Genomic DNA, 26,939 nt, shown 5'->3' on the forward strand with positions numbered 1-26,939 from the left:
TCTATATAATGTCCTGTTACTGTAGGTAAATAAGTAATCAGGTGTGTGTGAATGTTTGATGAAGCGCACAGCTGTTCCTGATGTTGCAGCAGTATGCTGTGCTACTCAGCGAGCCGGCCGCTGCTGCAGGACTGAGACTGAGCTGACATATCACATTCAGAGAGCCCTCAGTCACTGATGGTAATAACAGGGAGGATGTGCACGTGAGGAAAGATAAAGAGGCTGAAGAGATAATTGAGTTCGAGGAAGTCCCAGATAAGAGACAAAAGTGCATCTCCACAGACTGATGTGCAGCCCGAGGGAGACGCTGGATTAAAGTACAGTTAGTGGCCAGAGTTTCAGAGCAGCTGGGAAACTTAGAAGTACCTCAACGTTCACACACTCGTCGCCTCTACCAGGTCAAAGTGGCTGTGGGCTGTCTGCACCACAATGAAATCAACATCTCTCCTTTTGCTACTCGTCAAGAAAAGTTTGCCTCAATGTGAGTCCTGCAGGAGTTCTCCTCCTTTAAGATGCAAGTCCTCCCTGGGGCAGGTGAAAGAACCCTAACCCACGTTGGTCCACGACAAACAGAGAAAGCCTTCATTGGAACCACGAGGACCCCGCCTGACACTTCTGCCCATTTCTAGACTAAACCATGAGATTTAACTGGATTGTTCTACGATGAACAGCAGAAGTGAACTTTGGGTTTCTCCACTGCATTCTTTACAGTTCTGAGAGAAAGTGTCGTAACTGTGGACTCATCTGTGACACACAGACTGTGGTCTACATGCTAACACAGACGTGAGCCCAGCTTTCAACAGTTTGAGGACTTGGACTGGACTGTGGACTTGTCCACATGAGCTACAACACGCGACACAGACTGTTCCAAACGCTGTCCAGCGAATGATTCAGTTTTCCACACGTGTCCACTCACCCCACCTCAGCCTGGGCCAGTTAGCAGGTGTTAGCTTCTTTATGGAGCGCACACGCTGACAGCATGTTTAATCTACACACTGAGGCAGATAACTATTAAATCTTTTACTTACTTTCATATTTATTTCGTACAAGCTTAAAAAAGCCTAGCTGTAATTGGACAGACGCTGCGCGTGGGAGGGGTTAAGCTAACAGTCAGTTTGTCTACATTTGGCACGGCACACGTTAAAAACAATAAATCCAAAACTTAAAAAACTGACTGCCATTTCTCCAAATTAGCTTTGATTTCACTGATTATACATATTTTTGTTTTACTTGACTTTTTAAAAATCAGGATACTGAAGGTTTTTTTTAAAGTGCAAGCAAGCGATTACAAACAAAGCAAAAGCGCAAATAGGATGACCAATGTGTGTTTTTCTTTTTTGTACATTTTGTGTTTTGTTAAAGCACGTAGTTAAAAAATATACTACAAAATTGTCTTAAAAAGAGAAATATAAGCTGATTGGTATTGCTGTATGTTATCGATTGTAAGTAATACATTTCTAAGCTGGTGGGAGATGAGAATACACCCTACAGACACACACAGAAGACACACGGAGCAAAGTTTAAGGAACATGAACCTGAACAACAGCAATGGAAGATATTGTCCTTTGTTTCTAAGTGCTGTAAACAATATCCTCGCGCCCTTGCTTCTCCTTCGTCACTCGTCATCACTTTTGCTCTTGTCTGATTGATCCTGCAGAGACAAAGAGAAGAAGAGTGTTAAGAACGAGGAAGAGGATGCAGCGAAGCAGCAACGAGAGGCAGAGCGGCCTGTCGCAACACAACAACGCTGAAATAAGAAAGCTCTCCGGAGGAAAAAGAGGTGGGACGGGCGGTCTTCACATCTTTTCCTGTTCTGAGGCTAACGAGGAGAGCAGTGAAGGAGTGAGGCGAGTCAGACAAGGCGGTCCTTTGAACAGACTCCGTCAGGGCAGAGCGTGCTCCCACCACGGCCGGCAAACAGCTGATGAAATCGCTGCATTCATATTCACGGAGTAACGTGAAGGCTCCGAGCTCAGCCAACATAAGACACTTAAACACTCAGCATCATAAATACAAACACTGATGCAACACCTGGACAAAGGTAAGCTGCTCACTTACGCTGAAAAATACACTAAGACGGTCCTTCTCAAATAGTGCCCCCGCCGGGGAACACGGACCGGCATACAGTGTAATTGCACATCCGCTACAGTAGGTGGCAGCGTTCTTAGGATCTGTACTTTACTTGAGCAGTTAATGTTGCAGATATATTTAAATGTATTTATGGATTTTGTTTAATTTTATTTTTCAGAATCAAATGGTTCAAAAAATGTTTATAGTTTGAAGAAGGATGTTTTTATATTTCAGGCAAATCGATGCACTTTGTCTGTAGTAGTTTAGAGAGTCGCAGTACTAGTACATGTACTTAAATCCTTTCTGTTACAGACTAAACAACATTGTTAGTCTTTGTTTTAAGTTGATCTATATTTCTTTCTTTTATGCTGTCTTTAATGTTAATAAGGATACAATGTTATGCAGAAATGTACTTATAATAACAATTTTATAGACAAATGATACTATTTATAGTGACAGGGGAGAGTGGGCGGGGCGTGAAATGTTTTCTTCTTCCTCAGGGGGGCGTAACAGAAAATGATTGCCGGTTCGAGCCCCGGCTCGGACAGTCTCGGTCGTTGTGTCCTTGGGCAAGACACTTTACCCTACTTGCCTACTGGTGATGGCCAGAGGGGCCGATGGCGCGATATGGCAGCCTCGCCTCTGTCAGTCTGCCCCAGGGCAGCTGTGGCTACAACTGTAGCTGCCTCCCCCAGTGTGTGAATGTGAGAGTGAATGAATAGTGGCATTGTACAGCGCTTTGAGGGCCCTGAAAAGCGCTATATAAATCCAATCCATTATTATTTCATTATTTATGGAAAAAGATAGATGAAAATAAAAAAAAACTTCTGACCAGGGTAAGTCAATCAGGTTTAGCTGGCAGCAGTGAGGTGCCAGGGCCACCCCTCGGCCTCCCAGTAGATGCACCCATGGTATAAAAGTTGACCTCTGACCTTGAAGTCAAGGTCACTGGGATTCAAACTCATTCAAGATTTTTAGTACGTTCACCTACGGTATCAACTGAAAGTCCTACATCACCTCGTTCTCACAGTATCGCACAATAAATGGAGAATATAAACGTGTGGTTTCTACATGCACCTGTTACACTCTGCTTCACAAACATGCTCCGTAAACCATGTTTAAGAAATATTTAGGACTCATTTACATCCTTCTGAGGGTCCTTTGGGTCTTTAGATGTGCGATTTGGCTTTTAAATGAGCGGCAAACGCCACATCAACACAGATAAAAGACGTGATAGCTGACGAGGAATTAAAGGGTGCTTCACGGAGCTTTGTGACTGTCGGTATATGAGACCAAAGCCAGGGGAAGCTCACTCTATAAGAGTAAACAGTGAATTTGGAAGATGGTCTTCAAAGACTTTGAGTGTGATTGCATCAGACGATTTACAAAGAAGTTAAAATCTTCAAAATCTCATCCCACGAGATCAATGAAACTTTGAAGCTTTTCCCTGTGTGAGTGGCTGAAGCTGCCTGTATGTGCTACGCCTTATTCCTGCTGCTGTACCGAGCTAACACCGAGCTAACTTCAGGAGAAACTTCTATAGTTTGTAACCACAGAACAGCGTTTATGTGGCCTCATCGTGGTTTTATTCCCGCATAGAACAGACAAAGGAGCAGAAAGAAAGGAGAGAGGGGAGGATACAAGGTGTATTTGATAGTGGGCACAGACGTGGTGCCTGCACAGCTTTAACTTCACATTACTGAGTGAAGCGGAGGCTGAACAGCAGAAGGCGGATAATACCGGGAAATATAGCGAACTGAACGTCATTATCTACATAAGCATTTGGTTTCACATAAGTACACTACAAGTTTTTATCCTTTTATTCTACAGAAGATTTAATGCCAGCCAACAGCTGCTGATGGACCTGAACCACCTGTGTCGGCAACATAAGTACAATTATTTTACAACCTACATTATCATCCTGGTCCTCGTCGCTGTCGTCGTCGCTGACCACCGGCTTGGCCTTCCCTCGGCTCTGCCTCTTCTTGCCTTTGTCGTGGCCGCGTGCCTCCCTGCTCAGCTTGATCTTTACCCGCACTGACTTGGCTGAAACACGGGAGAAACGTGAACAGTCTTGCACCGCTTCCCTTCAGCATGTTTGAGAATAAAAGCTACGACATCCTGTTTAACCAAACATATTAGAAACGAAACTATTTGTTGAACGTTTAGCTGACATGGTAGATTTTTATGCTGGAGGCCGTTTCTAATGCAGGGCTGTCAGGGATTTGTGTTGATACTCAATCTCTCAGGTGTCATTACTGCACATCAGCTGTAGTTCGTGGTTTTAAATGCTTTTTAACATTTCACAATAAATGTCCTCCCTTAATAATGACTCACTCCTATGTCTAAAACATCACTTTCGTCTGTCAGCAGGAGTGCACGGGGCTCCGCTGCGATGAATATAAAACCCAAGCAGCGTTCGCCGGGTTTGCACTGAGAAGAATTTCAATGAGACAACCAAAGGTCTCTGGTGTGTGTGTGTTGGTACGCGTAGCCACAAAGTGCGTCTCACCCTCGGCCTCTGAGTCATCGTCGTCGTCCTCCTCCTCCTCCTCACTGTCGTCATCGCTGTCATCGTCCTTGGCGATCTTCTGTCTGGCGCTCTTGAAAACAGACTGAAGAACGATGGAGTCCTCGTATATCTGCGGGGGGGTGTACAGTTCATTTTAGGCTAGCTCAGTGCTAATAACTATAACACCATGTGTTTGCAAACGAGCTCGAGTCCGACAGAACAGGAGCCGATCAAAGCAACGCCGAGCTCCGTCTAGCCAAGATTCTCAGGGGAAAGCCCGTCACCGACCAAACAGCTGGCCCCGCCTACACACAATCATTCTAACCATATATAAATATATAAAGCTATTCTAGAGAAGTCCCGGAGTACCAACAAAGCCCCGGAGATGAGCAGGAAAATGAAGAGAGTTCCACAGCAGGGTTTCTGACCTGGGATCCCTCCAAGTTGAAGGTCTGTGCGTTTTGACAGAGCAGCATCACGTCCTTCTCCAGGTCCCCCACGTTCCTGTATTTATGGTTTCTCACACGTTCCTGTTGAAAGACAAAAACAGAACAGCGGCACTGAGCGACGCCTACATCCACACAGGTCGCACAACCTTAAACTACATCGACATCAAGCTTCACCGTCTGCCCTTCCTTTCAAATCCATCATGACACGAAGCTCCACGGACGGTGAATTTACCGGACTATTCGAGCAACAGAGAAAAGAGCTGATTGTTAAATACCAAAAACTGTTGGAACTAAATTAAAACTAATAGATGACCACAAACAGAAACTTCTTTGATCTTTTAAATACATTTAAGGAGTTTCTCATCTTACTGAGTATTCTCTTCTATTAAAGGACCTGGAGTTATAATTTTCAGCCCTTTCTTTCCCGCTAACCCGTCCCTCCTTTGCACAAATGAATGGATCATCTTAGATCACAAACCTTGATTTTTTTGAAGTCCACGGGTTTTCGGATCAGTTCGTAATATTCTGGGAGTTCCTTCCTGGATGGAAGCTGGACAAACACTTCACTGAGTTGCCTTCCAGAGCTGGAAAAACAAAAACAGCAGTTTGTATGCCGTCAAACTCTACTGCACACTAACACTGCCGGTGCTTTCTATCACAGACCAACAGTCATCACAGCGCTGCAACAAAGAGCGAGCGCAGGAAGCCTCGTGGGACGGATGCTGCGGTCAGACTGCTGTAGTGTTTCTAATAAAACGAGACCAACTGGGTGTAAATGTTACTTTAGGTCTCATTTAAGATAAGATAAGATAAGATAACTCTTTATTGTCATTGCACAGTCATACATAGTACAGTAGTACAATGAAATTGGAAAAACTGTCCTACGTCGGCACTACATATAACACAACACGACACGATATGACACATCACAACGTAACAAACAACACAACACAGTATATTAACTTAGTATAAAAAAGAAGAATAAGTGTATGTGTATTGCACACTGTTATTATTGCACATTAATTATTATTGCACCTTGTTATAAATATAAATATTATTGTTATCGTTTTAAACATTGTTACCTCCCCCTAAAAAGTCCAGGGAGGTATCCAGTCAGGTCAGCTATTTACATTGATCAGGGCTGTTGCCCTGTTGTAAAAGCTGTCCTTGAGTCTATTTGTTCGGGACCTCAGCAGCCTGAACCTCCTGCCAGACGGCAGCAGCTTAAACACCCGGTGTCCTGGGTGTGTGCAGTCCCGTAGGATGCTGCGTGCCCTCTTGAGACAGCGAGTGCTGTACAGGTCCTTCAGGGAGGGAAGAGGATGTCCAATGATTTTTTGGGCCATGTTGATGACCCTCTGGAGTGCCTTTCTGTGTGCTGTGGTGCAGCTGGAGAACCACACACCGATGCAATATGTCAGCACACTTTCAATGGAGCAGCGGTAGAAGACGGTCAGCAGCTCCTTCTTCAGGTCCATTTTTCTGAGGATTCTCAGAAAGTGGAGACGCTGTTGGGCCTTCTTTAAGACCGCAGAGGTGTTAGAGCTCCATTGGAGGTCTGTGTCTATGTGCACACCCAGAAACTTGAAACTGGAGACCCTTGAAACTGGAGACACCATTAATATTTTAAGATCCACATCACTGTGGGAGTTATTGCTTTCTGCTTTCAGGCCCCTCTCCTCTGCAGCAGCTCCCAGCTTGGACACTTTAAACGTTGATAAAGCACAAAGTTAAACCTGGATCAGGTGACCCTCAGTTACACTGACACAGGTTCAGACTGCCGGGGGACATTTCTTCACGCCTCTCCTCTTTTAAACATGCATGTTTATTTTCCCCTCAGCATTTGTCATTTCTCTCACATAGTGTGTTTTGTTTTTATCTCTCTATGGCCGGGTGGGGAGGCCTCGAGGGCCGGTGTCCTGCAGGTTTTACATCTCACCCTGGGTCAACACACCTGAATCACACGATTAGTTCGTTACCAGGCCTCTGGAGAGCTTTAAGACATTTAAATCAGCTGTGTTGGATCAGGGACACATCTAAAACCTGCAGACACCGGCCCTCGAGCCCTGGAGTTGCCCACCCCTGATCTATTGTCTCCTTCTTGACCCTACAACTGGTCACGGCAGATGGCTGTCCATACCTGAGCCACCTGGAGGTTTTTGCTTCCCACTATCGCCAAGTGCTGCTCACATTAAATCATCTAATTGTATCGATGTCTCTCTTGCACTGTGGGGTCTTTTTACTTTTAGCTGAGGGCCCAGCACATGGAGAAGTGAGATATAACATTTTGTCAGACTGAACAGCAAACTTAGAAAAAGGAGAACTAATAATGACTTTAACGAAGGGAGAAGTTAATTACTGTGATTTACGCTGATCACAATCATCAGCATCAGTGTCTGCAGACATCGGTCTCTGTGGGAGCGTCACTCCTGTCAGAGAGGTTCATATTCTACTACACATGATTGATAAAGTGACTACTGCAAAAAGAATTACCAAAGACTTTTATTCTCCTGAACACAGAAACATTACTTCCCATCAGCGAGGTTTTGGCTTTCCCCCAAAGCAAAACCACCAGAGCTGGAACAATTTTAAACATTTTAAAGCAGTTAGATTAGAAGTCGGGCTTCAGATGCTAAAATATTACTTTATCAAATGGCCAGAAATAACAAGTGTTTGGGTGAGTTTAAAGTTAGCAAAGCAAAGAACAGTTGGAAGGATCTCAGAGTGCCAAGAGTCAGAAAGAAGTGAAGTTGGAGATCAGGAGGAAAAACGAAGCAAGCGCAGAGCTGTGACAGGTTAGCTCCTGAAACCATCTGACGTGCGAGCTGTTTTCACAGATACCCCGAGTACAGAGGCCCTCTCTGAACACAGAAAGTAAAATGCCAGCAGTAATCAAACTTCACTCAAAGTATTCGGTAGTATTTTACACCCTGAAATACCCACTTATTTTCCTGCTAGATGATATTTAAGGCAATAATTATGAACTAGATCTGTTGAGTCTTCTGAAGCGATATCCAACACACAGCTGCAGCAGTGAGCCTGCGGTAACGGTGTGCACGAAGACCGACGGCGGCGTCTTTACCTGCAGTTTCTCCAGAGTTTGTGAAAATAGAAAAGAGAGATAAGGAGGATGAGGAGAACCCAGCTTGCTCCTGTCACTAAGATCAACTCATCTGCATTTGTAAGAAAGCACACACGCCATTTTTCTCTCAAATGTCCGATATCATCTGTTAGATTCTGCCAGCACTGACTTCCCTTCTTTTTGTGTACAGAGACTTGGCAGAAACACTAACATTTCAACATGTGGGATTATTTTTAAGGATCTCCTTGTGGCTTCATCAATCATTTTATACCAGGCCAGCTCTTAATCAGAAAGAAAAATACTGAAATCTCAAATCTGCAGTCATTAATTTAGGAGTTCAAGGGGAAGAAATACAAGCAACTAAGAGATGACGTTCCACAGCATCAATCATCGGACAGCGTTTCCACTGTTCTCGCTCAGCTGCCTGAATCCAAAGGGCTCACAATTAACATTTAAACACTTTGGATTAACTTGAGCTGTCCGGTGTGTGACATCAGGAAAATAAATGGATAACTTTATTTCGACAAAGCAGCCAAAAACAGTCACAATGACGCAAGCAGCAGAACAGCTGAGCTTCACGGCTCCTGAATGTGGCAGCTCGGTGCGTCAGACTGTGCTGCGTGAACTGAAACCACAGGGATGGACGGAGGGTTCAGGACGGGTTTAATATCTTTGATGTATGACGCCTATCAAGCCCAGCAACAAAGACTTTAGGAAACACACTCAACTGCTGACTCCCATCAAAGAGCTGGGGTTGGAGTGGAAATGTGACGGTGAAGCTTCTTGATGGAAAAACTATTGATTTAGAAACCAATTGTTCTGTGCGTGACACATCATACTTGGAAACCACAGGTGTTGCCAAACAAGCCGTAACCTGTTTCCTGGATGCTGCTGTTGCCTCCACTGAGGAGATAAGCATTTATTACATTCCAGCAACAGCTTGAACTCCGCCCGCATTTGCTTTAAGCAATGCGGAGTCACACTTTGTTTTATTAGGAAACATCACTGTAACCCAGGGATCCAAAGTCCTGCACTGGAAATTTCAAATTCTGCCCCAGTCAAGTGTGGAGAGAGCAGCGCCAGAGTCGTGATTGAGATGCTCTGGGAAGAACAACCATCAACAGGGAGAGGAAAGAATTCGACTTCTGGAACGGCAGGTAGCAGTTTCCTGGAAAAGCTTCAGCCGAGCAGTGAGCCAGTGCACTTCAGAGCAACGTGAACACAAATGCATATGTTCTGTCATGCATGGGTGGATGTCACAGGGAGATGCATGCTCGTGACTCTGCATGTGGGCAAAAGAGAAAGTATCCAGACACAACAAATCAGACGCACACTTATTTTCTTTGGCTTGTTGGGAAGAACCAATGCGAGGTTCCCGTTTCTCAGACATTACCTCACGTCTGCTCATTTTCACCGTGCCGACCAGCGAGAAGGCTGTACTTTCCAGTGGATAGTCACGCCACTATTTGCTACACTCTCACAAACGGGGCCACCTTTTTGCATGCAAACGTAAATTTTACTGTAACCACGACAAGTTAACCTTCTCAGGTCAGTTCATGTACTGAGGGTGACGCTCCTCAAGCACCGAGCTCCTCGTTAGCTAGATTTTTAACACATGCTGAATCAGCTCTTCCTCCGGTTGGTTTCCCCACCGTCCCTGCTGCCTTTATGAGGGACTTGGTTTGGATATCGATGACCACGGGATGATCTATTGGCCAATCTATCGATTTAAGTTTGACAGCAGCAGCTCGCTCGCTTGCAAACAAAAGACAACAACAAAAACAAAACCTTAATATGTGTTGATAAAAGAACTTAAAGGAACACTTTCCTCTGCTACAAATCAGGTGTTAGTCCCAGTCACCCCAAGACTGGAGGGTCCTCCTCCTATATTTGCTATGTAAGTAATTTTATTCCTTCCTCGGAGTCTCCACAGGATAAGCCCACTGCTCCACTCCTATAAGCATTTGTACCTTTCAGACAGCCAAATGTAATCTGGCACGCATTCTTGTGTTTCTTTGCAGCTCCGGAGCTAAATGAATTATGCTGCACAGCTCTGAAGAAATAAATATATGCATAAGAAGGTTGTCTAGTGTTTCAGAAGGCCCGCTCTGAATGGAGAGAGTACAACTGTAATTAAAGTTTTAACAGCTTTAATGCTGCTGTTGTGAAATGAAAAATAAGGCAGTGCTTTATTTAAAGTCCTCTCATTTGGTAAGAACCTATTTGGACCTTCCTCTATAACCACAGGGCTTTTAGCTAATGTTCTACTCAACTTTATAACGTGTTTCCATAAGTTATATGCTATGGAAATAACACTGAACACGGAGTTACTAGAGTGTCTAATCAGATCAGCTATTATATACATCATCCAGCCAATTATTAGACTCGTTTCATTCATCCCAAAAGGCCTGTTTGATGTGAATCACCTGTTTGATGCTATTTTTCCTGAATGGTTGTACAATGGAAAGATGAATTGCTGGTATATTAACTGTATGATACGTTATCTCAAACATGCAGCAAGTCTCTGGATGATCTCACCCGTCTCTGTAGTTGATCACTGTATCAATGATGGCGTTCATTTGCTTGGTGAGTTTGGGCGGGTTGGGGGACAGCTTCTCTGCTGGCGGTCGTCCACGTCTCTTCTTGGCCTTCGCGCCTCCGTCCTCTCTGCCGGAGTCCTTGTCCTGACGTCTTTTGCGTTTGCGCTTTTTCAGCCGGATCTCCTCCTCCATCTCCTCCAGGTTTCCATCTTCAATCGCCTAAAACGTGAAAAGAGCCACAGCGGAGCTGAGGTCAAACCTACAGCAAGGATCTCAACAATCAAAAACAATTCTCGTTGCAAAGATTCAGAGATTATCAGTGGTGCATGCTGTTACACTGTAGGACCAACAGTGTTTTCACATTGGGCAGGATGCACTGTGCTCTGAAACCCAGTATCATTAATGACTGTTTAATGATGATCTGTTGTGACCTGAAAAATGTCCGTTTTCCGAGACAACAGGAAGGAAAGCCACACAACTTGTTGTAGGTCGATGAAAAGTGTCAAAATGTTTGATTTGTTAAGTTTCCTCGGAGCAATCTAGGAGAAAAGCTCTTGATGTATTAAAGCACAGAGGTACAGAAAACCACGGCGAGAGGTTTTTGAAGGCCTGAGCTATGTAATCATTTTGGAGCAACATATGCTGCCAGACTGCAGAAACCTTTTTCAGGAAGACCCTGCTTATTTAAGCAAAACCATGCCAAACTGCATCCTTTGTGTCGCACCCCGCTATTCAATACCCATCAGCTGTTGGACCCTTTAATCATACAGCTTCATCTGTAAAATATTTACATACCCAGTGTGTCTTTTGTCCTGCCTCCCTCCCCTCATCCTTCAGCCTGGTTCACTTGGAAGCTTCTTCCTGTTGAAAGGAAGTTCTTCCTTCCCACTGTTGCCAAGTGCTCATAGAGGGCCGTGTGATTTGTTACTCTAGGTTCTTAACCTCACAACATAAAGTGCAGAGAGGCGATTGTTCTTTTGATTCACTGCAATCAATTCAACTGAATTTATATAAAATACAACTGAACTGAATAAAAGGTTTAGCCAAAGACTGCCTTTGGAAACAGGCCTGTTAATGTACACAACGTTCATATTTTGAAATCCACTCAGTACTTGTTGATATTTTATATGACTCAAACCATTTGAGTTGGGGGATGCTTTGCTCCCTGACAAACGATTTCTATGATCATCACACCTCTAGCTTTGTTATATTGCTTAAAGGTTTAAGTCGTTTTCTTTTAATTAACGTTCGTCTGAAACTCAGTTGACAGTGTTTCAATATATTCTCACCTTGGCCTGAAACTTTCTTCTTTCTATTTTCGTTCTCCCACAGAACTGAGCTAAAGTCAATAAAACAGATCTGAGTTTGTCTCTCCAGGGAACATGTCACACTTTATTTGCTGAGTGTGAATCGGTGCCTTTAGCATCAAATCAAGCAAAACTACAGCATGCAGCCATAATGAGACTTAGGTTAAACTGTTACTTGCATATATATATATATATTAGGGGTGCAACGATATTCGTATCGATATTGAACCGTTAGATACAGTGGTTTCGGTTCGGTACGCATATGTATCGAACAATACAACATTTGTAATTTATTTTATCAATTTTCCTTCTGACGATGCTGTCTGTGTTGAGCGCTCAGTGAATCTGTGTTCGACTACTCCGCCTAGGCTGCACTGTCCAGCGCAGATCCACTGAGCGCTCAACACAGACAGCATAGTCAGAAGGAAGAGCGCAGGGCAAGCTAGCGAGACAGAAGTTAAGCTCTACTTGCAACAAGCAAATTGAACCTCATTCAGATCTGGCGTTTGGAATTATTTTGGTTTTGATGTGACGTATGACCCTGAAGGTAAGCGAGTCATGGACTAAAGTAAAACAGTATGTTGGATGTGCCATGCAATGCTCAATTACATTGGTGTGAACTAGTGTGCTAGCGCAGTTAGCTTGTTAACGTGTTGGCCGTCTAGCCCCATGCACGGAGCGATCGGCGATAGCTCGTTAACGGAGATTTGCCGTGTTGTCGCGTTAAGGTCATTTCAACGAGATTAACCTGAAAGCACTAGTGGGAACACAACGAATATGACTGCACATTTACGCCGACATCATCCTAGTGCAAAGACAAAAACAACAAGCATGCTACTAACTTTAGCCGAGTCATTTAGACAGCTGTTAGCACATGATTCTCCTTATGCTGCTGAGAATATAGCCCAGAAGAAGCGGATAGTATAGCTTTTATTTTGGAAAGAGCCATTTCTCTATAATAAACTCTCTTTTCCAAAGATGAGTGATTCCTCAATCAGATACAGGGCTTGCAATATCGCTAGCCCGACGTCCCGGAGCTAGCGATCTTTCCAGTCGGGCTACAAAAATCTCTCTCTTCCCTGCCCGTCGGGCTATTGTACGAAAAATATATGTCAATGCTTTTGCATTCTTTCAGAAATGTAGCTGGGTAATTATGTCATTGGCATCGGTGAGCCACTGTCAATATGTGACATATTGAAATCGCGTTTGAATTTGCGCTTGTTTTTTTTGCTTTCACTTTGCAATCGTGCGAACTGTGTATAGAGAGCGACAGCACTGATCTGTGAGTGATGATAATTTGTGCACCAATTCCTCTGACATCGTCTTATTAATCGTTAGCTTACTATGCAAACATGACAAGTGAAATCTCCCGCAGCTTAAACATGTGAGAGGTTGATCGCGCAGAGAATCGCTGAGCTTATGTGAGTGAGTGTGTAAAAGCATTTCAGTTCTGCTGAGCCAAATAAGACAGGTCAGGGTGAAGAAGTGACAGCCAAAGAAAAGCTTACCACAAAACGGAGAAGTTATAACAAATCAGACTATAAGGCAAAAAGAAAGTGCAGCTTTATGGTTTCATGGACAAAAGAATTTCTGTGGCTGCAATATGACGAGCTAAATAACCAGGGCTGCACATAAGTGGTCCGCAGGTGCGCATTCGCTGTCAAAATAAAAAACACGCACAAGGGTTAGGGTTAAATTTAAAAACTGTACTTTTGAGTTAAAATATATATTTATAATTTTAATAAATGACAAATTAAAAATGCATGAACATTTTTTTGTATCGAAAAAATATCGAACCGTGACACCAAAGTATCGAACCGAACCGTGAATTTTGTGTATCGTTGCACCCCTAATATATATATATATATATATATATATATATATATTATTAAAGAGTACTGTCATTAGTGAGGCACTTTTAACTTACCTGTCTGCTTTACAGTATTTCTAAAAATGCTGGCAGTGGCCAGTGCGACTCCTCAGCCTTCTTGTCGACACATCTATGGTATTAATTTGAAATTCTAAGTCACAACCTTGAGGCCGAGGTTACTGAGACTTCAAACTCCTACATCATTTTGTTCTCGAGTTATCGCATTCACAACATTTTCAGAAAACGTGACCTGCGGCGCGGGGTGAATCACATTTATCACCTATGATCGTATAATTAACTGCTGAGGTTCCAGGTGAAGCAGCAGGAAAAAAACACAAAACCCTCTAACTTGGCTGCAGCGTGGAGACTGAGGCTGACATGATAACGAAACACGTTTTTACCCGCAGCCACTGTTTTTCAGTCAGCGTGTCGCTGTAGTCCACGTCCCGACGGCAGCGAGACCCTCGACCAAACATCTTCTCCTCCTCCTCTTCGTAGGTGAGCCGCTCCACTTCGGCGTCGTCTTTGATGATCCAAGAAGGCAGCTCGTCCTCCTCCATTAGGCGAGGCTTACGCTTTGGGTTCCTAGCATCCTCCCTGCGCCGGTCCATGTCCATGCGCTTAGACGGCAAGAACAGGAAACACACATCAGGTTAGAGTGAAACACACAACTCTGAATGCTTTAGGCTTACTGCACCAGTGGTGGCAACTTCAGTAACCCGAGCGACAGAATACGAGTTGAGTTTCTACTTAAACATATCGTGTATCGCGATACAGAAAACAAATATCGCGATATTAGATTGTCTTCATGTCGCCCAGCCCTCGACTGAATGAGAGGCTAATATGGAAAAAACAGCCTTAGTCCTTATTCATAGCTTCACTGCAGCATTTTGGATCAGCTGGAGGCTTTTAGGGAGTTTTTAGAGCTGCCAGGAAGTAATGTTGTGTTATGAGAGTTTGCAGAAGTCAGGAGAAGAAGGTATTTTTACATTTCACTTAGATTACAGTCACCAAAACAGAGCAGCTTTCTTGTGCAGATTAAACTGTGGAATCTATCTGAAGGTCTTTGTCTTGGTGCCCGCTGTAATAACAAGTTTTACAAACAGATGGCTGCTCAGTGGCTCGACTCGCTTCTAGGAAGAGTTAAGAGACCAATGAAAATCGCAGGAGGCCGAGCTTATGTGGTGAGAATCTAAAAAAAAAGAAGAAACATTAGAAATGTGATCTTAGTGATACGCTGAGCCAACACAGAGGACTATGATGAGTAGCAAAGAGTGAAACTGCTATGGGGTGTCCTCTGAATCACTCCAGATTCACACTCCCCGCATCAACTGGTCTTAAATTAATTTATCGTGCAAAAGGCAGCATCTGGCAGGGGACGGGCCTCAGTACAGGTGACATTTAACCACACAAACAGCCTTGACATGAACCTATAATCAATTTGTCTTACAGATGTGAAAGAACCAGCTTCTCTATTTTGGGTGAATTAATATTGTAACACCTGTCATTTCAACAATTTTACATTGAAATGGCAATTTTACTTTCAATCTCGCAATGATGTGTCATTATCTTACCATGAAGAGCTCAAATTCATCCTCATTGCGGGCTATCATCTGGTTCAGAGTTTCATCATCAGGCACCTCATCTTCCTCCTAAAATAGCAAAGGAGGCAGGTGTTAGCAGACAGTGTTCTTCACAAGTGAAACACAATCATCTCACGTTCAGCTCAAATCAAGTATGGTTTACAAATTTTAATCAGCCGCCACAGAAAATGAAACTAAAGCGATTACTAAACCCTGGAACAGGGCTCTAGACTAACTTTTTGCCACGGTTGCACTGTGCAACTGTGCTGGAATATTAAAAGGATGAATAACTCGTATCAAAGGAATCATCCGAGCCTGCAGTAGTTCTATTAAACCAAAGCATAATTTAACTGAAGACCAAATGTTCAGGGAAGAGTCATGTAAAAAATATAACACCTCATCTTCTTCCCCAAACGATGCTGTCTTGGAGGCAAACAACAACATATGGAAATACGATCCTACCTCGTTCTGCTCCTCGTGCTCCAAGATGGCCTGGAGAAAGACGCGGCGCTCGTGGCCCGACGACTTCTGGTCAAACATGCCGGCCTGGATGACCTTCTGATCAACGTTCAGTTTGTATTTGGCAGCAGCCAAGATTTTCTCTTCGACGCTGTTGACAGTGCAGAGACGAAGCACGCGCACCTCGTTCTGCTGGCCGATGCGGTGAGCCCGGTCCTGAGCCTGAAGGTCCTGCATCAACATAAAGGAGGCTGTTTTACATTAAAGCTGGAAAAAACTCTACTGAACCACTGAGACAACACGAATGACTGTCAGCCCGACAGCCAGGCTAACAGCACCGTCTCTGTTCCAACTGTACCAACTCTCCTGAAAACACCGGAAAAACTCAACAGTAGCACCTGACGCGATACCAAAGCCATCGCCTCCCACGGTCCACTCTGTGAAATTCATCTGGAGTCAAGCTGCGGGCTGCTTCACAACCCGATGCCATTTTAAAAATTAATCAAATTTGAGGTTTAATAAACTCCTGGCTGGCGCTGGACAAGCTAAAGCTGGAAAAAAAGAGCTACGTCCTCACTGGAAGAACCAAACACACCTTGGAAATGAAGATGAACTCTTTGTTCCAGTTACTGTATTATGGCGTCTTTTTCATGTGTTTGCTTCAACATACAGCACTGTGCAAAGGTTTTAGGCAGGTGTGAAAAACGCTGTAAACAAAGAACGCTTTCAGAAATATAAATGATTGTTTATTGGCCCCAAATGTGTTCTGCAGCAGGACAACGAGCCCAAGTATACAGCCAAAGTCATTAAGAACTATCTTCAGCATAAAGAAGATCAAGAAGTACTGGGAGCGATGGTACGGCCCCCACAGAGCATCTGGGGTTACATAAAGAGACAGGATGTGAGGACCATCTGTGGGTGGAACAACCGACCAGCTGAGTTCCTTCAAAACCTGTGTGCACGTGTACGTAGAAGAAGGCAAAGGGCGGTCCCGCCAAAGACTGATGTGATTTAGATTTCACTGCATTTTGTTCATTGATGAAAATAAATGATTAACACTTCCTTTAAAAAAAAGCAGCGTTCTTTGTTTACAGCATTTTTCTCACCTGCCTCAAACTTCTGCACAGGACTGTATGTATGGTTCTTATAATAGAGCTTGTTTCTACGGGCTTTCTTCCACCGAGTGCCCGTGAGCTCATTTCCAGATTGTTGCTGTTATTGTTGCTAGGCTACAGAATCATTTTGTTCGTTGTTAGATTGTAAACGATTGGCTGACGGCCAGGGACGCTTTCACTGACGTTCCTGCTTTTGATTGGCTGGTTAGAGGGCAGCAGTGGGTACAGCGGAGAAAGAACCTGATCTCTGTGGGATTTGTATAGAAAACAGGCACAGCCATCTTTTTACAACACAACACAGAAATATAAAATCCAGGTAAACGCACACTTAACAAAACAACCTGAAATATGGTCAAAGGAGCTTGCAAAGAAAAGCGTCTGGACTTCTTTAAGTTGCTTGAAGACGTTTCACCTCTCATCACACCCGAAACTCTGGCTGATTGGGACCCACACCCAGTTTCACACCTTGGCTCAGGCGATTAGAGGATCATCAGGGGTCCTTTTGTCCCTCTGTGGGGGGTTATTCCCACTAGGTTTATATCTGGGACTCTCCACCATTTGACCTTAGAACTGAAGAAGCTTCTCGGATGAGAGGTAAAACGTCTTCAAGCAACTTAAAGAAGTCCAGACGCTTTTCTTTGCAAGCTCCTTTGACTACGATGACCTGGATGACTGAGAACCTTCACAGACATACAACCTGAAATATGATCAACATCATACTGAGCACTTCAAACTCTGTAGTCATGGACCTGGTGAGGGTTCCAGTCACTGTCGAAGATGACCACAGTGTCAGCAGCCTGCAGGTTGAGGCCGAGGCCGCCAGCTCTGGTACTCAGGAGGAAGATGAAGTACTGAGAGCCTTCCTCATTGAATTTCTTCAGCAGTGCTGCTCGGTCCTCGGACTTGGTGGTTCCTGAAACACGAAATCTGTTTTTATTCTTTGAATTTTTATTTTACTATCTCATACAATTAATTATCAAATGAATCCTTAGATGCATTAAAGACATAAAACAAAGTAGGGCTGCTCGATTATGGCAAAAATGATAATCACGATTATTTTCACTGAAATTGAGATCTCGATTATTTGACGATATTTATTTAACAATAACAATGTGTTGAATAATGACTTTCAAGATTGTCAAAAAATAATATAAAATAGTGTGCAAATACTGATAACAGTGCAAATGTTTGCAATATAAGAAATAAATGAAAAATGTAAACATCTATGTTTAGTGAACTTTGCAGTGTTGCTCTGTGGTGCAGCTACGACACCGTAGCAAAGTTTACACACTGTGTCTACTTGATCCACGTCTGACTCCGTGAACCATAATGTTTCCACACCACTGAAGTTTTTTTACCTCTTTTCAACCAACGGCAGTCACTCTCCTCTCCAAATAACTTCTGCTTAGCTTTCCGAGCTTCCCTCGGGTCCTCTTATTGTTGTGACGCGTGTTCGAAACGCAGAGCGGTGCGCTCGATTTGCCGCACGGAGCAGCGCGAGAGTAAAGCACAAGGGAGGTGCTAACCATCGGCTCAGTCATTTTTAATGATCGTTGAAAGCCCAGATCGTAATCGAGATTAAAATTCGATTAATTGAGCAGCCCTAAAACAAAGTAACCAAATACACACAGCAATGCAGAAACATCAAAAGGAAGTGAGACAATGAATAATAATCCATTTTCTAAAAGCAAAATGAGGCTGAACAGACATTCAAGAGAAACGGAGAGTGTATGAAAGAGATGCACATAACTTCAGGCCTGTTATGGTTTAGTATAATGAAGGGTCCGATCACCTGAACTGAACTATGTCGCTGTCATCTGTGGTACGGAATTAACTCCTAACAGGGATCCTTTAATATGTTCTGTTTCTGCTGATGTAGGCTAGAAACAAAAGGTTAAAAGACCTACACCATGTAGGTCTTTTAACCTTTTGCATCATAAGAAACATCATCACTTTGTTTGAAGTCTGCATGAAGTTCTTCCTGTTGGTTTGCTCCAGCGTGTGTAAACTACTCCTCATCTCAGACCAATCAAACTGTTTCAGAGGCGTCTCTAAAGGGCAAGTCCAGAGACGGGTCCAGAGTAAGGGGCTTACATCTTCATTTAGTTTGCTGTACTGTGCAGACAGTGGAAATGCTGAGCATCAAAATGATGTACTGCTTCAAACTGCAGACTGAAACTGTTAATGATTTGATGAGAACTCTTCACCACAAAACGCCAAGACAAAAATCACATCAGTGATTTACCGCCTTTCACATCCACGTCTGACCAAACGTATCTTATATATGTGGTTTGACCTTATAACAGCTTGTTTAGTTCCAGCTCACTGAGGCCGTTGGTGGCTTATGGGCATAAATGGGAAGTGGAAGGGCTATCCATAGATTCATTCTGGTTATTGCTTTAAATAACAGCCAAGTGTTTCTGCAGGACATCATGAAGTCACTGCAACACAGACCTTTCCTTTTAATGCAAATTAACACTTTCTAAATTTCAAGAATTTCCCTCAAAGTATGCAAGAGTGGTGCTTTCATCAGAGTGAGGAGGACAGACCTCAAACACCGAGACAGATGGACAGCCAAGCAGCATGGAGGCATAAAAAGACGAAGACAGAGTCACTGCAAGCTGGTGTGAAGCAGGACCGGCTGCACTGTGTTCTTTAGCACAGGAGTGTGTAATGTGCTTTTATATCTAACAAAGTAAGACAAAAGTATTGAACTTCTATTTTTTTAATTGGCCCAACTGTGACAGTCTTTCCGTTTGTGATGTTTTTGATGAAACGCTTTTCGTTTCCACTGCTGGGAAAAACAAATCTGCAGTAAGGCTAAAATCAAGACTGATACGCTATCGAGTTAAACGTCCTATTGTGTTTCAGTATGAGTCCCGGGGGAAAAAATCAATCAATCAATCAATCAATGACAGCTCCTCAGTGGATTCGGGTCTCTGCTGCCAGACCCAGCGGCTAATAACCCGTCTTTTGTTTGCGATGGCACGTGCGGGGATCTGGCTGTTGTTGAGTTACAACAAATTAAAATAGTCCTAATGGCAGAGGCAGGAAAGTTGTCCTTTAAACACCATATAATGTATTTAAAGGGCTCAATGCCCACAAATATACTGTGACTAATGCGCTGCGTTTCATTTACTGTTGGCCTTTCTAAACATGCTGCCCGTGACCGTTAGTTTGGTTCACATTTAATTCAAAAGCCATTTTTTAAGTTAAGTCAAGTGTTCTTCTAATAATTTCAGTGTTGCTCAAAATCCACGACTCAAAAACACATCACAGTGTAACAGCAAACCTCATGGACATCATCCTGCATCAACCATCAAGAATCGATTTTCATGCTTTGTTGTAAATCGCAGTGACAGCAGGTAACAACAAGACCCCCAAACAGAGGATGGTTTAGCAGGTGGTGGCCACAGATCGCTGCCCTCTCCTTATTCCTTGAATTATTTTTTTCTCTATGCTGCTTTTTGCCTGTTTTTTCCACTGCTGGTAGCGTGAGATAACCGCAGCCCAATTAAGTCCCACAGGCCGTCCAACTGCGCCAAGAGTGGCAAATCGATATGTGCCGTTATAAGAAGGTTTTTTTGGTGCTTCCCAGTACATTCTGAAGAATGTGGAAAAGACACCAGGACATCAACCCAGCAACAGGACTGGTATCTGCTCCTTTGTGTGAACACAAACAGGAAGAGCAAGCTAACAATACAAAGTGACCTCCAGCACGCTACTCATGCACATATCGGACCAAACCGCCAGAAACCAACTTCATGAGGTTGGCATGGGGCTCTAGTGTCCTTTAGTGGGACATGTGCTCACAGACAGCACTGTGTGGATCAACTCATTTGACCTGAGATCATCATGAGAACTGGCAGGTCTGGCAAAGCACCCCATTCTCTCCACAGATGCAAAACTGAGCCTGTGACAGATGTCAAAGAGTCTGGGGACGCCGTGGCGTGACCTTCATCCAGCATGAAGGGCAGTGGGTCAGTGGTGATTTGGGGAGGAAGTTTTTGGAGGGTTATTTAGACCTCCATATGCAGGCACTGGTACCCTGCCAGGGGATGAGCATCAACAACCGGTTCTTGTAGAGAAGCAGTTCCCGGTAAGTTTGATTCCTTGGAGTTGTTAATCTGTTTGCCTATCGATTTCGCTTACTGTGCTACAATCAGCTCAATCTAGTTCGTGTGCAGGAGAAGGAAAATGGTGGCTCACTCTGCACTGTATAGACCTTACTCTCTTATTCCACAAAAGGACAGAAGCATGATATTTAAGTGGAAACTGCATCCAGGACAGAAACAACTGCATCATGCTGCTAACACAACTTCAGCTCTTTGCTAGCACCTGCACAGATAGCATGCTAACGCTAAGCTAGCCAAGACCCCAGAGTGATCTTAAAGCTGAGAGAGTGCTGACTCCAGCTCCCAGCCAGACCCTGAACTTCAACAGGTAACAAACTGATGAGCCGTCAGGCTAAAGCCTGTGTTTCTATCTGTTCATGTTTCTAAAGTAGAATCACCATGACGATCGCTTTGAAGTCTTTCTATAATGGTTTCCATCTTTGGTTTGTGTTCATACCTAAATACGAAGAGAAAAATCGTTCATTGTGTTGGTGTGTATGACAGTAACCTATAGGTCTAGATGGTTAAATGGTAATTATGAGACGATGTTTCATGTCATTTTAAGAAGAAACACAAAAGTAATGTAACAAATTCAGTAATGTACTGCATTACTTTTAAGAAAATGTTCCGTGCAATATGTGCAACAGTTACTTTTTTTAACGATGGCCCCAACACTGATCACATCAAAGAGGGGAAAACCTCAAACATGCACAAACATTTGATCCACAGCATTTAAGTGTTATGTTTTTGATATGCTGCTAGTGATGGTGGTGACTCAAAGCAGAACCAGTGAGAACCCAGTGAGGACTGATAAGGAATAGACTCCAGTGTGGGAAACGAGGACGTGACTCGAGAACCTTTGGGATCTATCAGTGAATCTGAACCCACCAAACAGCACCAGAGTTTACCCAGTGGCTCACTAATGCCCCAGGACACCACATGCCGTCTCATCGGTTGTCCGTCCAGATGTTGTCGAGAGTGCGTCCAGGCATGTGGGAGCAACTTTGATCAGCCTGAGATTTCAGCTTTTAACTCTGACATTTGGTGTGATTTTGAATCAAGTCGATCATTTTGTTCTCAGTAAATTAGACACAAAGAACATCCGTACAGATTTTCAGCTCGAGTATTCGTGCATTGAGTCCCATGTGTGACTTCCACGGTTCCTTTCATTTTCTTGAGCAGTGCAATAATCCAGCAGCTCTAGCACTCACCACAAGGTGCTTTACTGTCTCAGGTAAAGATACTACAACATTAATCCCCTCACTGCATATCAACAAAACAAAGACAGGATCTGATTCTGTTTCCATTCAGCTTCTTTCAGGACTTTAAAATATGCTGATTCTGCCTTTGTCCTGATTCACAAGCTCAGCTCAGGACACCTCAAACAGATGTGTGTGTGAGCTCACCATCAAGACGCAAGTACTGAAAGTTGCGGTATCCGAAATAGTCCTCCATGATTGTCATGAGAGTGGTCATCTGGCAGAACAGCAGCACTCTGTGGTTGGTGGCCTGGAGCTTCGGTAGGATGCGATCGAGGAGCTCAAACTTCCCAGATGCTCTATACAGATCAGGCCTGAGTGCAGATAGTAAAAACAAGAAATGGATCATAAACTTTTATTAATAGACTTTTAAAGCCTGCGTGGCATCTAGTGTGACAGCAGTGAATGGTTTCAAATTGGCCAATGAAAGCCTGACTCAGAGTCTGAACAACAGCTGAGGCAGCTCTGGGCTTTTACGTCATCTCTGTGAAAACATGTTCACTAAAGCTTTGAAGAACATTATGAAACATCCACACATTATCTGAGCTTTTTAATCTGTCCTCTGTCTCCTGGAACTTGAAGCTACTTTAATTTTTCTGTTTCTTCAGCGTGATTTGTTTATTAAACAGCTCCAATGGGTAATATGAGAATAAACAGCTGGATTTCTTTCATTACCAAGACTGTGTTGTTAAAAACTCTGTCTCTGTCCATGGTTTGATTTCTTCACACGTGTGGATTCAAAAGCAGCTTTAGAAATATATTTACTCAGGAAATTGGTGACATGTTCGATCCTTATTTTCCCTGCTGTATGTCACTGAAACATCCTGCTCTGTTAATGAGCGTGTCACTGACCACAGGAGCTCCATGAAGAGAAATGCACTTCAATGACACACATCAGTTAAACCCAAACACACAGGCGCTGATGTTAATTCTCTCTGAAAAACAGAGGATCTGTTCGCATTTTTAAAAGCTTGCTGCTGCTTACAGCAGGTATGAACAAGGACTTCTCAATAAATGAGTTTCTACAGTGGTTTTTATTATTCATCATGTTTTATGTGCACGATGCATCTTTTATTAAGTAGCTTCTATAATGTTTTATTTTCTCTTTGCCTTGAATCATACTTTTTATTAAACTAAAAGACTTTTCTGTTTATCGTGAACTATTTTTAGGTCAAGATACCGAAGCGGAGCAAAACTTTAACACCTCACCTAACATGAACGTTCCCAGTTCATGCAGCAAATAAGGTGATACTCCACTGGACACCCCCCATTCAGGTATGTTGAGGTGAATCACTGGTGACACCTATGCTATTTAAAACAACGTCAGTAATATGTTTTATAACGAGCGTGACGAAGGCTGCAAATAATAAGGTTTCAATTTACGATGAGAGCTTCTCGAGCTTTAACCTTTTCAGACTTTACGCTCTTCTTTGCACGCCGTGGAACCTTCACTGTCTCCACAAAAATGGGACAAAAGCACGCCTGTTTTACTGGAATGTTTTGTAGTGAAAATCCTGCAAAATTAGCGCTGTGCGATATGACCAACATCTCATATTCCCATATAAGACATTTATCGTCCAGACAACGATATAAATCACAAAAGTTTTACATTTTCTGTAAATTCTGTGAATCTCAGGCAGCTCGACTTGTTTTCAGCTGGGCGTCGTGTACCTGGAGTCGAGCGCTACATAAGTTGAAACGGCCGCAATTTCCTTTGTGAGCATTTATTGCACGCCGTGCTGCGGGGAAAAGCCTGTTCTGAGGTTTAGAGATCCTCGTGCCTGAAGCAGCATTAGGCGGCGAGCTTAACACTTCAAACTTTGACTCTCGCTCCAGCGCGCTGCATACCCCTTCCATGAAATCGGCGCTGTCTTTCACGTCGGGTTCACGTGTCCTGTTCCTGCAACACAGCAGGCTGTTTCTGGCATGTTCCAAAGCAAAGCTGCAATCTGTGATCTAAACGTGGACCCATTCTCACACGAGGGGTTTGAGGTGAACTGCCGCTGTGAATAATTGCTATCTGGTGCCAATTAGTGCCAAGCACAGCAGAGATGCAGCAATTATCTGACAGGTTGGCTTCTTGCATGTGAAACCTCGTCATCCTGAATTAGCAGTTAAATGATTATACACAAACTGACGAGCTCTATCACTGCACTCATGTAAACTGACGTAAACAATATTAATCATTCACTTTCATGTGTGGATTTTTTATCATTAATAAAGATGAAATTAAAAGCAAACGTTCATGGCAGGAAATCCTGAATCTCTGCAGAACTAAATATAGCAGTTAAGTGCTTAACGATGTCTGAGCATCAATATGAGCTTAAATCACTGTTAAATCTTTATTTTACTTATTTACTCAGCCCATGCACGAGCATCTACAGCACTGCCTTAAATCAAATGTGTTTTTCAAAGCACAAAACAGATCGATTGGCCACTGTATTATTATGTTTTCATAACAGTAACAGTGCAACAGTGAAGGACACGAGGTGTTTGATCGTACGACTTACCCACTGATGATGCCGTTCGGATAGCCCAAGTGCTCAGCAAAAGATTCCTGCAATGGAGAACATCAACTAGTCAAAGCAACACAGACAATTAAAATAAGTCCTATAAACGGCAAATATATGACTTCTTGTGAACATGTCACAAGATTTGCAACAACAGGCAGGTTTTAACCAGCTGATCTATCAGTTCTGTTTCTGTGTGGGGCCCTGAGAACATTAACAAACACAAGAACTAAACATCAATGAAAACCTTACTGTTTGATCACATTTACATGACTCTATCAGGACTTCAATCATGAGACTGAAGCAGTTACAGAGAGTCTGTTTGAATGAGCCTTTAAGGTTTTCAGCCTCTTGTGATGTTTCATCTGAGAACCGCCCCAGCATCCAAACAGATGGGCTCAAATGAGCGTCAGCCTCAAAGTCTACCAGCCTGATCAATTTCTGCAAACACCGCAAGCCATATGTTCTATTACTCCCTGCGAGAGCAAAGACGAGACGCTTAATGCTCTCCTGGCATCTGAGGAACTACTTTTACTTTTAAAGGCAATGTCCCAACAACATGAATCAGCTCGGCGTGGAACAAATATGGCTGATGTTGCCGTTAACTGTCATCACAAGCCAACACTTAGGAACTTTGGAAACAACCAATTTGTAGCAAATGTAACAGGACCAGGTGTTTAATGCTGGTGTTTGAGGTACGGTGAATCCTAGACTCCCCTCTAAAGCCACCGTGAAACAGCTCACTTGGAACAGCGGTAAAAACCAGGGGGACACAGATGTGATCAATGATCTGCTTCTCTGAGCTGAAACCTAAATATCACAATCCAGTAAATGTGCAACAGTTTGAAATCAACATAAAATACTCTAGCAAACAATCCCACACTCACTTCAATGTGCTGGAACATGTACGGGTGGTTGCAGATCTTCTTCAGCTGCATGATGGTGTTCATTAAGGTCTTTGCTCCACCTTTGCCCTGCAGAAATGTATGAGAGATAAAATGAGTAAAAAAGACCCAAACAGTCTGGATATGCTGATGCTACTAATCACCTACAAGACCTTATTTTAATTATTAACTATTTTTTAAAAACTTGTGGGAAGTGAAAACAAGGTGTGAACGAAGTTTTGACCGATCCAACATTTGTTTAAGGAACCACGTTCTGATTGATTTGGAGCCGTGTTTGCAGCCTCCTGAGGAGCAGAGCGGTGCCGACTCCGTCAGAACTCTGTGTTTGGTCTTTACCAACTCATGAAGGAAGGATTTCCTCAGCTTCTAAAATAAGTGGGGACAGTCAGCGTGCACTGGGCTGTTAGAGCTTTTTCAGTTAATAAAAGAAGATGAAAATCTGTCACGAAGCTCAATAAAGTCAAAAGGAGATTCAGATTCAGGAGGCATTTCTTGTCCCAGTTGCACCCGACCCCTAACGTACCTCCTGCGGGTGGTGGGCCATCAGGAGAATGGACCCACGTCCCTTTTCGGGCTGTGCCCGGCCGGGCCCCATGGACTAAGGCCCAGCCACCAGACGCTCACCCTCGGACACCCTCCCTGGGCCTGGCTCCAGGGCGGGGCCCCGGTAACCCCATCCCAGGCAGGATGAACTGTTCCCTTGATTGGGCTTCTGAATCGCCCTTTGTCTGGTCTCTCACCCAGGACCAACTTGCCATGGGAGACCCTGCCAGGGGGTAGAAGCCCCCGGACAACAAAGCCCCTGGGATCCCTGGGACACACAAACCCTCCACCACGATAAGGCAGCGATTCTCAGAGGGGCTCTTCCCCCCTTTACATGGTCATATTGATGAGCACAATCGTGACGCATCCATGGACAGCACATTGAAAAACACTACACTTCTTTACAACGTCTTGGACGTAGGTAACACTGACTAGTTTGTTTTGAACGCAGATCATGGGCAGAATATTCCCGCGAGTGCTTTGGTTAAAAGAAATTAAACTAAAGCTGGAAATTAAAATGTAGCTTCAGGAGTCAAATTAAATTTATAATATCCAATTAAATTATGCAAACATAGCAAATGTGCACTCAAAGAAAGTTCAAGGTCCTTCTAATGTCAAAC

The 26,939-nt window shown here is 43.5% G+C and overlaps 1 protein-coding gene across 1 annotated transcript in view; it reads right to left on the minus strand.

The window, feature by feature from the left end:
• Positions 1–1,505: 1,505 nt before the first annotated feature.
• The window catches only part of smarca2 (SWI/SNF related BAF chromatin remodeling complex subunit ATPase 2), a 59,147-nt gene continuing 33,713 nt past the window's right edge, over positions 1,506–26,939 (minus strand). Inside the window, exons 22-34 of the mRNA XM_026188496.1 lie at positions 25,759–25,845; positions 24,872–24,918; positions 22,509–22,675; positions 17,737–17,900; positions 15,876–16,103; positions 15,405–15,482; positions 14,232–14,450; positions 10,652–10,872; positions 5,510–5,615; positions 5,011–5,112; positions 4,583–4,712; positions 3,983–4,116; positions 1,506–1,651 (exon numbers count right to left, since the gene is read on the minus strand). Of these exons, the coding sequence (XP_026044281.1) occupies positions 1,616–1,651; positions 3,983–4,116; positions 4,583–4,712; positions 5,011–5,112; positions 5,510–5,615; positions 10,652–10,872; positions 14,232–14,450; positions 15,405–15,482; positions 15,876–16,103; positions 17,737–17,900; positions 22,509–22,675; positions 24,872–24,918; positions 25,759–25,845 (1,719 nt within the window). The 3' untranslated portion in view covers positions 1,506–1,615. The remainder of the gene's footprint in view (positions 1,652–3,982; positions 4,117–4,582; positions 4,713–5,010; positions 5,113–5,509; positions 5,616–10,651; positions 10,873–14,231; positions 14,451–15,404; positions 15,483–15,875; positions 16,104–17,736; positions 17,901–22,508; positions 22,676–24,871; positions 24,919–25,758; positions 25,846–26,939) is intronic.

Source organism: Astatotilapia calliptera, chromosome 12 (genome assembly GCF_900246225.1).
Source record: "Astatotilapia calliptera chromosome 12, fAstCal1.2, whole genome shotgun sequence".
Lineage (NCBI taxonomy): Eukaryota > Metazoa > Chordata > Actinopteri > Cichliformes > Cichlidae > Astatotilapia > Astatotilapia calliptera.